The sequence below is a fragment of the Lepidochelys olivacea genome, assembly GCF_965140295.1.
Source record: "Lepidochelys olivacea isolate rLepOli2 genome assembly, chromosome: 3".
Lineage (NCBI taxonomy): Eukaryota > Metazoa > Chordata > Testudines > Cheloniidae > Lepidochelys > Lepidochelys olivacea.
Genome location: NC_140413.1, coordinates 50,473,481 through 50,490,682, shown reverse-complemented (window position 1 = coordinate 50,490,682; position 17,202 = coordinate 50,473,481). Strand labels below are relative to the sequence as shown.

The 17,202-nt window shown below is 39.8% G+C and overlaps 1 protein-coding gene across 9 annotated transcripts in view; it reads right to left on the bottom strand.

The window, feature by feature from the left end:
- The window catches only part of LOC311519079 (isoaspartyl peptidase/L-asparaginase-like), a 240,120-nt gene that overhangs the window by 36,095 nt on the left and 186,823 nt on the right, over positions 1-17,202 (bottom strand). For all 9 annotated transcript variants that reach the window (XR_014711191.1, XM_084625299.1, XM_084625301.1 and 6 more), the window contains one exon: positions 7,558-7,676. Coding sequence is in view for 8 of the 9 variants with exons in the window: in XM_084625299.1 (XP_084481425.1) it covers positions 7,558-7,676 (119 nt within the window). In the remaining variant the exon portion in view is untranslated. The remainder of the gene's footprint in view (positions 1-7,557; positions 7,677-17,202) is intronic.

Below are 17,202 nucleotides of genomic sequence, written 5' to 3'. Positions count from 1 at the left end.
TGATAAAATACATGGGCCAGGCAAGATTTTCAGAGGACCTCAGCTCCCATCTAGGCACCTAAATGAAGTGGTTAGATTTTCAAATATGCTCAGCAGCCAGCAGCTCCCCTTTTAAACAATGGGAGGTGCCGTACACTGAGCAGTTTTGTAAATCTGACCATTTCATTTGGGTGTCTAGAGGACAGCTGAGCTTTTCGGAAGATGTGGCAATACAGGAACAAGTTTCATGATTAGATGGTTTGGGAGTGATCAGGGCCTATTAATGCTATGTTTAGAATTATAGAAACAAAAGTATATTTATTGTTTCCACATTAAATACATCATACATTAATCAATGGAGTAAACTATAAATATCCATTTTGTCTTCATTATCCTCTGCCAAATATATTTATATTCTTTCTCTCTTTCACACACACACACATTTTTTCATTACTGTTTTATTGTTACTGTGGCACTTGTTTATATTTTTGCACAGCATCCTTTTAATATGAGTTCTTCTTATGATGAATTTCACCGTAATGCAGGGGGCCTAAACTGTCACCCAGACACAAGTTAAAGGCCATGTTAAGAAAGGGCTCAAGAGATTCAGAGGGCCTTGTGTGGGACCTCTGCAATAGGTGAATTTCACCCCTTTGGAACATATCCTGCCCCTAGCAACCTACTCAAGTAGCTGGGCTAGGCACTTGGCAGATGTATGGGGTTCTGAGAAGAAATCCTACCTCAGGCTGTAGAGCCATGCAAGGCTCAACACCAAATAGGGGTACACATTTGGCATTATCTGCCCAATCTAGTCACCCCTCCCATCTCCAGTGTAACTCCATGGCCACAAAAGAGTAGACTAGATTTGCCCAATATTTCAAAGAGTATTTACTACATAACTGTAGAACAGGGGAACATACTCCAAGTTTTCATTTATGAAAATTACTTAATGTTTTCATGGGCCTGTCAGTGATTATCCTAGGTATATATTTTGTTCTCTTATCATAAAATGTGAACATTGCATAGTTATAAAATGTAGTAAACAACACAATAGGAATATCTGAAGATCTTGCACTGTTTTAAGTCTTTTCCTCCCAGTAACTATCTTCCATTACTATCTCTGACTGTTTTACTTTCTAAGTTAAATTTAGGGACAGGAGCTCGTCATTTTTATTGGTGTGTTAAGTTGACACACTTATTGATAGTGTTATAAAATAAGAAGAATAGTAAAATAATAGGTAAGTGGAACACACTCAAATCCTTTACTAAATAACAATGCTATTTCTATAGGGCTCCTCTGATGGAGATTTACTTCTGCCTTACAGGCCAGATCTAAACCTCATTCTAGCCTGTGGAAAGGCTCTCAGTGACTCAGTGACTTTGATGGTCTTTCAATTGGGGCTTTTGTGCAGAAGTTACAGCAGTACTTCACTGCTGCTGGAAGACAGAGTTTTGAATGTCTGGTGCCCTATTTCTTCATAGTGATTCTTCTGCCATTACAAACCAGCAGGAGCCCTGTATTATGATTTCTACAGTTCTCTAGCTGAGTTTTGTGCTTTAAAAATAACATTTTTTTTCTCCCTAACATTTCTCAGAATTATTTGCAGTTTCCTTTGGGGTGGAACTTTTGGTTTTGGCAGCATGCTTTTTCTTAAATTATGAGGCCCTTTCAGGCAGTTCTGCTTCATCTGACTTTTTTCCCCATTGCTGTACCTCTGGCCTTTCCCGCCCTTGGCCCAGCAAGCATCTTTTTTATTCTTTATCCCTTTGTGTGCCTTTTAAAGCTATTTCTGTACTTGTCTTGCCGTGGTATATTTTCGACCAGTAAATGCTCTTTCAAGATATACCTTTGTGACTGGCAAAACAATTCCTTCCAAAGCAGTCCCCTGGAAATCAAATGTCAGCCTGATAATTTCTATAGTGGACATAAATATGTTGACTGACATATGCCCAGGAAAGAAAAAACCTAGAAATCTAGAAATCAATCTTCTGAGACTATCAACTTTGAAATTTCATTCCAATTAGCCCAATTTGTCAAGAAATTCTGATCGATATTTGAATGCCTCAGAGTGGATGGATTTTTCTAGTCTGTTTTTCACACAGTACAGGCCACTATTATTTGTCTTTTCAAAAATTTAATGAAAGAGAATCCAAGCTTTCCCAATCCTAAGTATGCATAAACATTTATCACAGCTACACTTATAGCTCAGAGAATTGTGCATCGCAGTTACTTTAGAACCCTTTTTGTCCTCTTTGAGTTCACCCTCAGCTGACAAGCCTGGCTCCCTGCACCTCCCTCTGGGTGAAATCAAGGGGTACAATCACTCTCAGACTGGACCCCTGGGTTGCAGCCCCCTGTTTCCCAATCATGTTTAGCCAAGAGGTCCAACTGATTTTGGCACTGGTAAGCCTTTTGCTCTGGGAGCCTGTGACAATGACTGATGAGTGACTTAAAAAAAACAGCTTCTTTAAAACAAAGGTAGGTAGCACACAGCTTAGAAGGCTAACACAAAGAATCCTACACACAGTCCCTTACCTAGCTATTAATCTTTCCTCACAAGGATTTGCAAGTTCCTGTCTGCTGAGCTAAGCCCTGTCTGGGAGAAGCAGACTGTCTGGCTTGCAGCATGCGCTCTCTGTTGTGTGTCTCAGTCAATCTGTGTGTAAGCCTCAGTCTGCTGACAAGCACCGGCTGCATTTTGACAGCTAGTTTGCTGTGGTTTTATACAAATATTATGATGATTTCATTGAACTAAAAATGTAACATTAAAAATACACGTCTGAATTTGCATCACCGTTTTTTTTTCCTTTTAGTAGTTTCAGAAGTGAGATAACTAAAAGGTATTGCCCTACTCTCAGTTTTTGAAAACACTTATTCTTTCTTCCTACACAGTGACAATTGCAATAGACTTTCTATGATCTTAGTCAGTATATAGTTTTAGTTAACTATGCATTACAGTTCGCTTCCTCTAAGCCAGTGGTTCTCAAAGCCGGTCTGCAGCTTGTTCAGGGAAAGCCCAGGGCAGGCCGGACCGCTTTGTTTACCTGCCGCGTCTGCAGGTTCTGCCGATCGCAGCTCCCACTGGCCAAGGTTCGCCGCTCCAGGCCAATGGGGGAACAGCGAACTGCGGCCAGTGGGAGCCGCGATCGGCCGAACCTGCGGACGCAGCAGGTAAAGAAACTGCTCCGGCCCACCAGGGGCTTTTCCTGAACAAGCGGCAGACCAGCTTTGAGAACCACTGCTCTAAGCCCCCATGCCAAACATTAAAATACACTGAAACAACAGAGAACATAAGAATAGCCATAATGGGTTAGACCAAAGGTCCAGCTATCCCAGTATCCTGTCTTCTGACAGTGACCAATGCCAGGTGCTTTAGAGGGAATGAACAGAACAGGCAATCATTGAGTGATCCACCCCCTGTCGCACGTTCCCAGCTTTTGGAAAACAGAGGCTAAGGACACCATCCCTGCTTGCCCTGGCTAATAGCCATTGATGGACCCATCCTCCATGAATTTATCTATTTCCTTTTTTAACCTTGTTATAGCCTTGGCCTTCACAACGTAGAATCATAGAGTCATAGAATATCAGGGTTGGAAGAGACCCCAGGAGGTCATCTAGTCCAACCCCCTGTTCAAAGCAGGACAAACCCTTTGGCAAAGAGTTCCACAGGTTGACTGTACATTGTGTGAAGAAATACTTCCTTTTGTTTGTTTTAAACCTGCTGCCTATTAATTTCATTTTGTGACCCCTAGTTCTTGTGTTACGAGAAGGAGTAAATAACACTTCCTTATTTACTTTCTCCACACAGTCATGATTTTATAGACCTGTATCATATCCCCCTTAGTCGTCTCATTTTCAGGCTGAAAAGTCCCAGTCTTATTAATCTCTCCTCATGTGTAAACTGTTCCATACCCTTAATGATTATTGTTGCCCTTCTCTGTACCTTTTCCAAATCCAATATATCTTTTTTTGAGATGGGGCAACTACATCTGCACGCAGTATTCAAGATGTGGGTGTACCACAGGGTTATATAGAGTAGTAACAAACTGCAAAGATTCATTATTCCCCTGTAGCAACCCAATAAAATATTAGTCACGCCTAAACCAGGAGTATACAGTTCAGCCAATCCAAGGTCAAAATGTTCAGAGTGGTATTGCCATCCCCTTTTTGTTACTCAGCTTCTTCCCCATCAGCTGTAATTTATTGTGCTCCCGTAAATACATTAATCCCAGAACACATTTATAAGCTAAGTTGTTCGTGGCAATATTATTTTCTGAATCTGTTAAACAACTGAAATTTAAACACCATTGTACAGGTAAGAAATTTAAAACTAGAGGTGTCAGTTGCTGAAACAGGGTGCCCGGTTCACATCCTGAGTAAAATTTACATATGAAGTACATTCCTTGTATTTCAAGGGGATATAAACTTTCTCTTTCACATCTGGTAAGGTCTTCAGGTCTAATCCCTCACTGCTGTAAATGTGTATTTCAATAAATATTCAGTCTGAATATACAAATGTTTAAAAGCATGATCTGTTCAGCTCAGTGTAGCCCAGATTCTTTGCTGTAACTAGCCTGCACTGGGCACAGCAGATAAAGGAAGACATGCCAGAGCCAATTATAGTTCTCTCTCTCTCTGCCCTGCCCTGAGTGCAAGTTAGAGAAGCATGGAGCTGAGCTCACTGTCACCAGTGAGCAAATAAGAAATTATAACTAATAAAAGTGTCACCACAATTTAAAAAAAAACGAGGAGTACTTGTGGCACCTTAGAGACTAACAAATTTATTTGAGCATAAGCTTTCATGGGCTAAAACCCACTTCATTGGATGCATGCCATGGAAAATACAGTAGGAAGATATATATACAAGGAGAACCTGAAAAAATGGGTGTTGCCATACCAACTGTAACAAGACTAATCAATTAAGGTGGGCTATTATCATCAGGAGAATCATAGAATCATAGAATATCAGGGTTGGAAGGGACCTCAGGAGGTCATCTTGTCCAACCCCCTGCTCAAAGCAGGACCAATCCCCAACTAAATCATCCCAGCCAGGGCTTTGTCAAGCCTGACTTTAAAAATATCTAAAGAAGGAGATTCCACCACCTCCCTAGGTAACACATTCCAGTGTTTCACCACCCTCCTAGTGAAAAAGTTTTTCCTAATATCCAACCTAAAACTCCCCCACTGCAACTTGAGACCATTACTCCTTGTTCTGTCATCAGCTACCACTGAGAACAGTCTAGATCCATCCTCTTTGGAACCCCCTTTCAGGTAGTTGAAAGCAGCTATCAAATCCCCCCTCATTCTTCTCTTCCGCAGACTAAACAATCCCAGTTCCCTCAGCCTCTCCTCATAAGTCATGTGTTCCAGTCCCCTAATCATTTTTGTTGCCCTCTGCTGGACTCTTTCCAATTTTTCCACATCCTTCTTGTAACGTCGGGCCTAAAACTGGACACAGTACTCCAGATGAGGATTCACCAATGTTGAATAGAGGGGAACGATCACGTCCCTCGATCTGCTGGCAATGCCCCTACATATACATCCCAAAATGCCATTGGCCTTCTTGGCAACGAGGGCACACTGTTCACTCATATCCAGCTTCTCATCCACTGTCACCCCTAGGTCCTTTTCTGCAGAACTGCTGCTGAGCCATTCGGTCCCTAGTCTGTAGCGGTGCATGGGGTTCTTCCATCCTAAGTGCAGGACTCTGCACTTGTCCTTGTTGAACCTCATCAAATTTCTTTTGGCCCAATCCTCTAATTTGTTTAGGTCCCTCTGTATCCTATCCCTACCCTCCAGCGTATCTACCTCTCCTCCCAGTTTAGTGTCATCTGTAAACTTGCTGAGGGCGCAATCCATACCATCCTCCAGATCATTTATGAAGATACTGAACAAAACCGGCCCGAGGACCGACCCTTGGGGCACTCTACTTGATACCGGCTGCCAACTAGACATGGAGCCATTGATCACTACCCGTTGAGCCCGACAATCTAGACAACTTTCTATCCACCTTATAGTCCATTCATCCAGCCCATACTTCTTTACTTGCTGGCAAGAATACTGTGGGAGACCATGTCAAAAGCTTTGCTAAAGTCAGGAAAAACTTCTGTAGTGATAATCAGGATGGCCCATTTGAAACAGCTGACAAGAAGGTGTGAGTAACAGTAGGGGAAAAATTAGCATAGTTTTTACTTTGTCTAATGACCCATCCACTCCCAGTCTTTATTTAAGCCTAATTTAATGGTGTCCAGTTTGCAAATTAATTCCAATTCTGCAGTTTCTCATTGGAGTCTGTTTCTGAAGTTTTTTTGTTGGAGAATTGAGACTTTTAGGTCTGAAATTGAGTGACCAGGGAGGTTGAAGTGTTCTCTGACTGGTTTTTTAATATTATAATTCTTGACGTCTGATTTGTGTCCATTTATTCTTTTGCGTAGAGATTGTTTGGTTTGGCCAATGTACATGGCAGAGGGGCATTTCTGGCACATGATGGCATATATCATATTGGTAGATGTGCAGGTGAATGAGCCTCTGATGGTGTGGCTGATGTAATTAGGTCCTATGATGGTGTCCCTTGAATCAATATGTGGACAGAGTTGGCAATGGGCTTTTTTGCAAGGATAGGCTCCTGGGTTAGTGTTTTTGTGGTGTGCTGTGTGGTTGCTGGTCAGTATTTGCTTCAGGTTGGGGGCTGTCTGTAAGTGAAGACTGGCCTGTCTCCCAAGATCTGTGAGAGTGAGGGATCGTCCTTCAGGGTAGGTTGTAGATCCTTGATGATGCACTGGAGAGGTTTTAGTTGGGGGCTGAAGGTGATGGTTAGTGGCATTCTGTTGCTTTCTTTGTTGGGCCGGTTCTGGAGTAGGTGACTTCTGGGTACACTTTTGGCTCTGTCAATCTGTTTCTTCACTTCAGCAGGTGGGTTTTGTAGTTGTACTAGTTGTAAGAAAGCTTGATAGAGATCTTGTAGGTGTTTGTCTCAGTCTGAGGGATTGGAGCAAATGCAGTTGTATCTTAGAGCTTGGCTGTAGACAATGGATCATGTGATGTGGTCTGGATGAAATTAGGTTTCAATAAAGACTGGGAATGGATGGATCATTACACAATGTAAAAACTATTTCCCCATGCTAATTTTCCCCCTATCGTTACTCACACCTTCTTGTCAACTGTTTGAAATGGGCCATCCTGATTATCACTACAAAAGTTTTTTTTTCCTCCTGCTGATAATAACCCACCTTAACTGATTACAGTTGGTATGGCAACACCCATTTTTTCATGTTCTCTGTGCATATATATCTTCCTACTGTATTTTCCACTGCATGCATCTGATGAAGTGGGTTTTAGCTCACAAAAGCTTATGCTCAAATAAATTTGTTAGTCTCTAAGGTTCCACAAGTACTCCTTGTTTTTTTTTTTTTTGCTGATCAGACTAACACGGCTACCCCTCTGAAACCTGTCACCACAATTTTAATCATCATGTCTATACTTTCCCTTAACCAGTTTGCTTTCCCATCAGCATTTATGCGTTCCAAAAGTGTTTGAATATTATTATTGTTTGCTAATTGTTCTAAATCTTTTCATACCTATGACTGGGGTGTCACCAACACGTCCAACCATTTTGTTTGTGATGCCTCCAGTTGATGTTGCACAAGCCATGTTACCTTCACAGTCTATAGCAACTGCACCCACTGTGTCATGAACCCTAAAACACAGAGAAAAAAATACTGTAACTCCAAGTTGAACAGCTGCATTGCCAGAAGCACCACCATACAATAACCATTTAGCACATAAAAATAACAGTTAGTACCTAAACAGAGCTTTTCATCTTCAAAGAGCTATACAAACATTAATTAATTAATCCTCGTGATGTGCCTAGGAGGCAGGTAAGTAATATTAGCTCCTTTTTGTTCCCAAATGCAAAGACTATACTTGATTTGCAGACAGAGTCAGTGTCAGAGTGTAGATTATAATTTTAGGTATACCTGGAAAGTTGTCTCATACACAGTTTACTAGACCACTAGGTACAACAGAGATAGGAGCATATCTCCCTATTTTGCTATATGCACAATTTCAGGGGCTTTTTGACTCAAAGCTACATTAACCAAATATGTATACTAAATATTTATGTAAAAATTAGGTATAAAACATATTTATAAAATGTATTTAATAAAGTAAAATTTAATAAAATGTAAAATGTTAATTAAAATTAATAAAAAATAAAATATTATAAGGGAGGGGGTCTCCAATAATATCAGGACAAGTTATTGCTCTTACATACAAACATATTCATGCTTTTCTATTAACAAGTGTTCCACGATTATTTTCTTGCCCAACTGTCAGTAGTAACTATGCTTTAGTGAGATGGATATACTACGTCCTGAATTAGCACAATATCCCTCCTAACAAAATTGTTACTCACAACTACTTTCCTCTTCTATGGTGTCTTTCATAAAACAATCTCAAAGCACTTCACAAACATTAAGCCTCACAACTATACTATATGTGACATACATCAACAGGGTGTCAAGACAGGATACCTCACATTGAGTATTGACAAGGCAGTCCTCCTTTGAGCTTTTCTGCCTATAGGTAAGGCAAAAATGCCATTAGTAACAAAGGTGAGAGCTGAATTAACTTGCAAAAATTAAATAACTGTCCCTCAATGTTGTCCTTTTACACTATGGCAACGGACTTTCTTGGGTTTTGTTCTACTTTCTAGTTGTACACAAAATGTTGGCAATCTCTATGCATACTCAATCCAAATTGAAATTGTTCTGTATGATACAACACTAGTAAATGAGGATTACCCAACACTTACTGATATCCATGACAGCTGAGTGCACTCAGCATCTTCCAGACTCTAGCCCTATAGACAGAAGAAGGTTGCAGCTGTTTTTCTTTGCTGTGACCTTTTCTAGATGATTACACTAAATTTTAGATGTGAAATACTGGCCCTATTGAAGTAAACAGGTTTCTAGCTGACTGACCAGCTCCATATTCATTCTCTTTCTAAAACATGTGGGCAGCAAGGGATCATGGTGTTTTGTTCTTCTTATGTAGGATATTTAATACTCATTTTAAGCCAATACAGTGTGTCTAGATATTCTGATGATGGGTAACTTATAAATGTTTTTAATAACAGTAAAATATAATATATTTTTGAATCCATTATTATTCAATTAATAACACTTTTCAATTACATGTACATTTTCAAAGTAAACCATATTCTTCTAATCTCCAATTGTTTCTTGCTACACTGATACATTAAGTTTATAATTAAAAATGAAAATGATCATTACAGAAAATAAATTGTTTGCAGAGAGGTGTTAAAATTGATTTTTGTTAGGGAAGCACACCAAACACATTCTAATAAAGCAGTCAGACTGGGATTGGATGCAAGTTCTGCAACGGGCACATTTAAAGATTAGCTCCCCTCCTCCACAAATAACCCCCTTGAGTTAATTTTAATTGCTAATTGACATCATTAAAAAGATGTGACCTTACCAGGCTCATGATTCAGATCACGCATACTTTATATGAACTTTCATATTACTGCTAATGCATTACAAATGATTACCTTGTTCAATTTCTCAGAGGTTAAACAGACTTTTTCTTATACTCCACAAAGAAAAATAAACACCATGTAGACCTGATTTTGAGAAGGAAATGTGTTTTGGCATTCTCTTCCCAATTCTCTCTACAAGCATGAGGCTTTTTAACAGAAATTACTTCCTTGCAAACATATGTGAAATAGAAATTAATATATGTAATACACAGGTTCTCACCACCCTTGTTATTGTATCTGGCTTTTGAGCACATATTAGTATAGACAATGGTCCTGGTCACAGGCTGCAGCTAAAGAGCATACAGGTCAACTCAAAGAGTCAAAGGCAAATTTGAAAAGGAGTACTTGTGGCACCTTAGAGACTAACCAATTTATTTGAGCATGAGCTTTCGTGAGCTACAGCTCACTTCATCGGATGCATACCGTGGAAACTGCAGCAGACTTTATATACACACAGAGAATATGAAACAATAATCCACCTTTGAGCTCTTCTGACCCTGGGCCATATGTATGCCAGACTGGTTCCAAGTTGTCCCTGCAGTCTGCTCTAAGCAATGTTGGTTGCTAATTGCAATGACTACTGTTAGAACAGCTAGACATTGCTGGAGTCAGGCCCCCCTTTTCCACAGCAACAGCTTGTATGTTAATCACAGGAAGAGGAGGTGGTGTAGTCACCATTAGATCAATTCTATGTCCTCAGAGGATCCCTCTACACAGGAGTGATCCTTCCCTTCCCAGCGTTGCCAGTTGTAGGGCTACTTTGCATCAGCGGAGAGAAGCAAAGTTGCCCTGACACAGGGAAGAATCTATGCTACTAATTTGATTCTAAGGAACATGCTCATTTATGAAATGTTTATTTATATTTGTTTATACTATATACTCAGTATTATATAAACATTAATATAAAAATGTTGTATAATAAATATTAATGTATACTGCAAATTATTTATAATATTTTATGATGTTCCTGGCTTAATAGGGCAATCTCTATTAGTGCTTACAACAGTTGTGCATTTGTAGCCTGGTACATCAAATTAGGATATATACTTAAGCATGAAAATGATTTCTATAGAGAAGGCTGAGAATGAACTGTGAAAGCAGAGAGGACTGGGAGCTTTTAAAATATACAGATTTGGAGGCAACAAAGAAACTCATGTAGTTTACATTGACAGAAGCTAAAAATATAATTTTTATGACACTTTTCAATAAAGCTTTCAAAAATACACACTTTGTACAACCAAATGATCACTTAGAGTGGAATGATTTGTATCCCTTTTGAATTAAAATGAGCACCCAATTGATTTGTGCTTGTTATTTGCACTCTGCCTTTCTCTGCGGTCATTCCATATCAGCTCAGCTAAAAGCCCAGACTAGAAGATAACTATGTGCTCCTTGATTCTGTACAAAGTATAAATTTCATTTTTTAAAAAACACATTCTTGGCTATTAAAACTAGTGTTTTGTGAAAATTACATTATTACTTCCTTAGCCTTAACAGAGAAACAGCTTTTTACTACCTGACTAAACATTTGACATTTTGAAAGGTAAGTGCTATGCTATGTCATAAATAACATCTTTAGGTCTGGACAATACTATTCAAATCAAAGCAAAAGGGTTGAACAAAAAAAATCACCTCAATTCAAGGACAAAATAAAAGACAGTTGACTAGAAAAGTCTTTCCACAGCTTGTGTTAGCGATAGGGTCTTCAGGGGAAGATTTGTCTGCACCAAGGAGGATCAAATCACCTGTCAGGTTTCTGAAGGGACACATCAATCAGATCTGACATGTTGCCGATTGCTCCATTAAATCACCACTGTGGTCTTGATTTGTCTCATCAGGTCAGATGATTTTTTTTTAAAGGCTTGAGATGGTAAGCTGCTTTTCAAATTTTCTGATTGAAGCCTCTTCAAATAAATCTGTGTTTTGCATTGAACTAACCTAATGGACCATAAAGCTCCATCCTAATAACAAGATATTTTAGAGTAGACACTGCACTCCTGTTAGGCATGCCAAGTAAGGGAGTGTGGGATTGGGGGGAGGGAGGGAAGGTTTATAAAAAGCTACCTTGCATGTTTGAGAAAAAAGTTATTTTCCACAGGTTTACTGTTACCAGGTAAGGTCAGAGGAAACAAAAACAAAACAAAACAAAAAACCAATCTTTGGAGAGTCCTGGGGCTTACAATATGCAGTAATTCCCCTCTTACAAAGTAGCTTTCTGTGGCTTTGAGCTGTATATCACATTATTTCATTACATTCATGGATCATCTATTAATATTTTGTACATGCACTCAGAGTTTTGGGTTTATGAATTTTTAATAAATTTAAATAAATTAATATATTAAATGACCAATACTTTAAATATTTTGTGCCTCACTTTATGTACAGGCATGGCATGTGCTTTACATTACATAGTTACTGAGCCAGTGTTGGCGCTCAGGGCAGCAATTAGTCTTTTACATTCCTCTCTGTCATTTGCTGTTGCTTTCTTCTGCTCAGTGGTGCTGAGATCAGCTGTTCTGCCCTCCCTTCTAAGGGTTCTTCTTAAGGATTCTCTTGAATGCTCTTGTTTCCTCATACCAGTTGGTTTCCACTCGACAGCATCATGTGGGAATCTGTGTATTGTACATGCCCCAAATATGTCCAGTACTTCTTTCTGTTTCTGGTGGAAAGAACTTTTTTATTGGTAATGAAGTCTTTCGAACCAATGATCATAATTTTTCATAAGCACTGGTTTTTGAAGGCATCTATTTCTTTGACTAACATCTTAGTAGATCTTCAGATCTCACAGCCATATGTTAGCACTGAGATTAATTTGAATTGAAAATTCTCAGTTTTGTTCCGATTCTGATTGTTCCATGTATCTTTGATTTCTACATTATTAAGTTTAGTAAATGCTGTGGATGCCTTTCCTATCCTTGACGTCACTTCCTTCTTAAGGTTTCCATTGGCCAATCTGGTGCTGCTCAGGTAGATGAGCTGTTCTATTTCTTGATATTTTTGCCTTCTAATGTGATTATTCCTGCTTGATGATTTCAAGAATGTTGGCTTTAGCATAACTAATTCTGAACTCTGCGGGGCCTGCTTTTTTTGCTTGGTTGTCTTTGTTGGTAATTTTTCATAGTATTTTCACATACCAAATTTAAAGGGCCAATTTCATACCTGGTATAACCCCATGAAGATTATTGGGGTTATTACAGGGTTGCTTTTAGCCTCTTGTGTTTGTAAAGTTGAGAACAAAATTGTGAACCTATACCTCTTGACCCTAAGTGAGCTAGAAGCTCTGTGAGTATAGTCTTATTATGCTATTTCACCACTCCTGCTTTCATGCTCACCTAGAATAAGGAAACACAAAATCATGGAAGATTTTCAAAACTGGGTGCCTAAAGTTAGGCTCCTAAAATGGTACTTAGACACTTAAAAGAAATGCCCAAATTTTCTATATAATTCCAGGTCCTCTTTCTCCTCCATTTCAATCTTATCGACATCATTTTGGGGCAGGGGCTAAGCCTGAGTCCCATATCCCCCAACTATTGATTATGGGAGTGTTTCAGAAGGTGAATGAGTACTGGCATTTGGGAGTTGCATCCCTTTAGTAATGTTAGTGAGTTAACATTTTCATGCCTGTTAAATGAAATTTTTCTTTCTCAATGAAAATCAACAAAGAATTTTCTAGTTTCTCCAGGCTGAATGGCTTGGCATGAGTTTAGCTATAATCCATGGAGAATTTTAAGTTTAAGAAAAAGATTAAGGATGCTATACATTCGTTCGACATGTTGTCAAGGTTCCTTCCCCACTCTGAACTCTAGGGTACAGATGTGGGGACCTGCATGAAAACCTCCTAAGCTTACTTTTACCAGCTTAGGTTAAAACTTCCCCAAGGTACAAAATTATTTTACCCTTGGATTTCCACTGCCACCACCAAACTTTATCTGGGTTTACTGGGAAACGTAGTTTGGACACATCTTTCCCCCCAAAATCCTCCCAACCCTTGCACCCCACTTCCTGGGGAAGGTTTGGTAAAAATCCTCACCAATTTGCATAGGTGACCACAGACCCAAACCCTTGGATCTTAGAACAATGAAAAAGCATTCAGTTTCCTTACAAGAAGACTTTTAATAGAAGTAAAGGAATCACCTCTGTAAAATCAGGATGGTAGATACCTTACAGGGTAATTAGATTCAAAACATAGACAATCCCTCTACGCAAAACCTTAAGTTACAAAAAAGACACACAGACAGGAATATTCATTCTATTCAGCACAGTTATTTTCTCAGCCATTTAAAGAAATCATAATCTAACACATACCTAGCTAGATTACTTACTAAGTTCTAAGACTCCATTCCTGTTCTGTCCCTGGCCAAAGCATCACACATACAGACACAGACCCTCCTCTTCCCAGCTTTTGAAAGTATCTTGTCTCCTCATTGGTCATTTTGGTCAGGTGCCACCGAGGTTACCTTTAGCTTCTTAACCCTTTACAGGTAAGAGGATTTTTCCTCTGGCCAGGAGGGATTTTAAAGGGGTTTACGCTTCCCTTTATATTTATGACACATGTATGTTCTTAATTGTGCAGTGAACTTTCCATGGGACTATTCTTCCACCCAACATGTGTAAACTTTTATAAAGGAACATAGTCTGTAACTGACCAGTAAGTGGCACACTTACAGCTGTGGCTATCAGGCACCCAGACATTTGATTTTAAATTTGCTACCTAATCTGCTCTAGATGAGGATGGGAAGTCACAGATCTATTGCTATTACATATGAAGTGTTACCCAGGGTTCTTTCAACCCAAAGCTCTTGGTAACTTTTACTCTGTGCAAGGTGGTGTCAGGAAATAAATCAAGGGAGACACAGCCGTTTGACCGATAGACAGCTGGCACAAACAGGACAACACAAGAGTGCTTTCACTTAAAGCTAAACTTTACTTAGTCTCAAGCACTAACACACGTCCGCAACAGGTTAGTAAAACTCCTCCAACTCTCAATAATTACTGAAGCTGAGTGTGGCCTTCGAGTGGCACCATAATAGGCTTCTGCTGGCCAAGCTTCTGTCTGCCAGTGGGGACCACAAGATGGATCCAGAGGGAGCATCCCTGAAGAATCCCTTTCTGAGAAGACCGGTTACCTCAAACTTTTCCCCTTATTTATACATTAGTAACGTAATGACATATCTCTTAAAATAAACTTGCTAAGCAAGCAGTTTTTAGAGATCAAGCAAGAGATTTCCGTGTGGTCATCAGTTTACCAGATATGTTGTTTTTTTTCCAGAGTGTCCATACCTTGGGGCCCTGTCAAGGTTCCTTCCCCTCTCTGAACTCTAGGGTACAGATGTGGGGACCTGCATGAAAGACCCCCTAAGATTATTCTTACCAGCTTGGGTTAAAAACTTCCCCAAGGTACAAAATGTGCCTTGTCCTTGAACCCTATGCTGCCACCACCAAGCGTTTTAAACAAAGAACAGGGAAAGAGACCACTTGGAGACGTCTTCCCCCAAAATATCACCCCAAGCCCTACACCCCCTTTCCTGGGGGAGGCTTGATAATAATATCCTCACCAATTGGTATAGGTGAACCCAGACCCAAACCCTTGGATCTTAAGAACAGTGAAAAATCAATCAGGTTCTTAAAAGAAGAATTTTATTTCAAGAAAAGGTAAAAGAATCACTTCTGCAAAATCAGGATGGTAAATACTTTACAGGGTAATCAGATTCAAAACATAGAGAATCCCTCTAGGCAAAACCTTAAGTTACAAAAAGACACAAAAACAGGAATACACATTCCCTCCAGCACAGCTTATTTTACAAGCCATTAAACAAAAGAAAATCTAACACATTTTCTAGCTAGATTACTTACTAACTTTACAGGAGTTGGAAGGCTTGCATTCCTGATCTGTTCCTGGCAAAAGCATTGCACAGACAGACAAAAATCCTTTGTCCCCCCTCGCTCCAGATTTGAAAGTATCTTGTCTCCTCATTGGACATTTTGGGTCAGGTGCCAGCAAGGTTACCTTAGCTTCTTAACCCTTTACAGATTAAAGGGTTTTGCCTCTGGCCAGGAGGGATTTTATAGCACTGTATACAGAAAGATGGTTACCCTTCCCTTTATATTTATGACAGGCCCTGACAAACATTCCCGGGGGCACATATAGACAGAATTCCTGTTTTTCTAAAATACATAGATCAGCAATTTCAACATTCTTAGCAGGAAAGATGTGGGGTCAAGCTGCTTTGTCTGTGGCACCCAACCTCCCCTCCTCTCGTGGCGTGGTTAAGCTGAGGCCGCTGCATGACCAATTTACGATCTGCTGAATTGGCTACTTTTAGCAATAAGCCAGAGTGGTTCAGTACAACCTGCTAACTTGACTACTATTACCAATAAACAACAGTGCTTTTAGGCACTTTACTGGTTTGCCAAAATCTCCCCATACTCCACAAACTCCACATGTGCTATTGCACCCACACACTTTATAATGCAGCATTTGATTCATTTTAGTCCAAAGAAAGGGGGAGAAGATATGGATTTTTGTTTGGAGTACCCTTTACCTCTACACATGCAGGGGGAAGGGCAGGTGTGATGGAATATGCCCCTGTACTCACACCCTAATCTTTGTAAAAGGTATGACTTGTAAGGTATCATCTGAAAACTCATAATTTGCAGGCCGGTATTGTCCTGATAAAATATGTGTGGCAACATTATATGTGACATCATAAGAGTCTCCTGTATGATGTTATTAACATATGTTCCAAACCCCACAGCCCTGTCCAAGTGGAAGTTGGCAAACAGGTCTGTCCTAAACAAAGGAATGTGTGCTTACCTTAATCTGTATTTAAGCAGTAAATAAAGTCATCCAGCAGGGAAGGAAATCAAAGAAAGTTCAACCAGGTGAAAAAAACCCAGCAGCGAACATCCTTCCATCCTTCCACACAGACTCATTGTCTTTTCTCAGCTGGAAATGTTTTTCACGAGGGTAAAACACACCCTATGGGACCCCCCCCCCCTCTTTCTTCCTGCCCACCTCATTCTCTGTACTTGAGAAGATAAAAGGAAACAGCCATTGGAATCTTGTACAAAGATTGACCTGAAAGTCTGGTCAATATTCTGATGGAGCATGTGGTGAGAATTTGCTTTGCAGCTAAGATAATTTCTTAAGTAGACACTAGTAAGTTTTTTATCTTTATTTTTCTAGTTACCATTTCAGACTTTTATGACTCATTACTTATATTCACTTAAAATCTCTCTCTTTGTAGTTAATAAACTTGTTTTATTGTTTTATCTCATTCAGTGTGTTTAAGTTGAAGGGTCTGGTAACTATGTAAGGTAATGAACTGGCATATTATTCCCTTCAAGAAATAACTGACTTAATTTATTTGTACTTTCCAGGAGAGGGCTAGGCAGTTCAGGAAATACATTTCTGGGTCAGCCGGCAGCATAACCAAGGCTGGTAAGAGCCATGGTGTAGCTGGTAGCCTGCAGTTACACACAGACACTCAAGGTGTGACTTACATGTTGGAAGGTTGTTTGTGAGAGGCCCAGGTGGGAGCTACTACAACAAGGCATTGTAAGGCACTCAATCTTGCAGGGCTGGGGTAACACAGCCCCCCATCTGAATTGTGCCCAAGTATGTCACAGTGGGGCAACTCAGCTAGAAGGGCCCAGAAACATT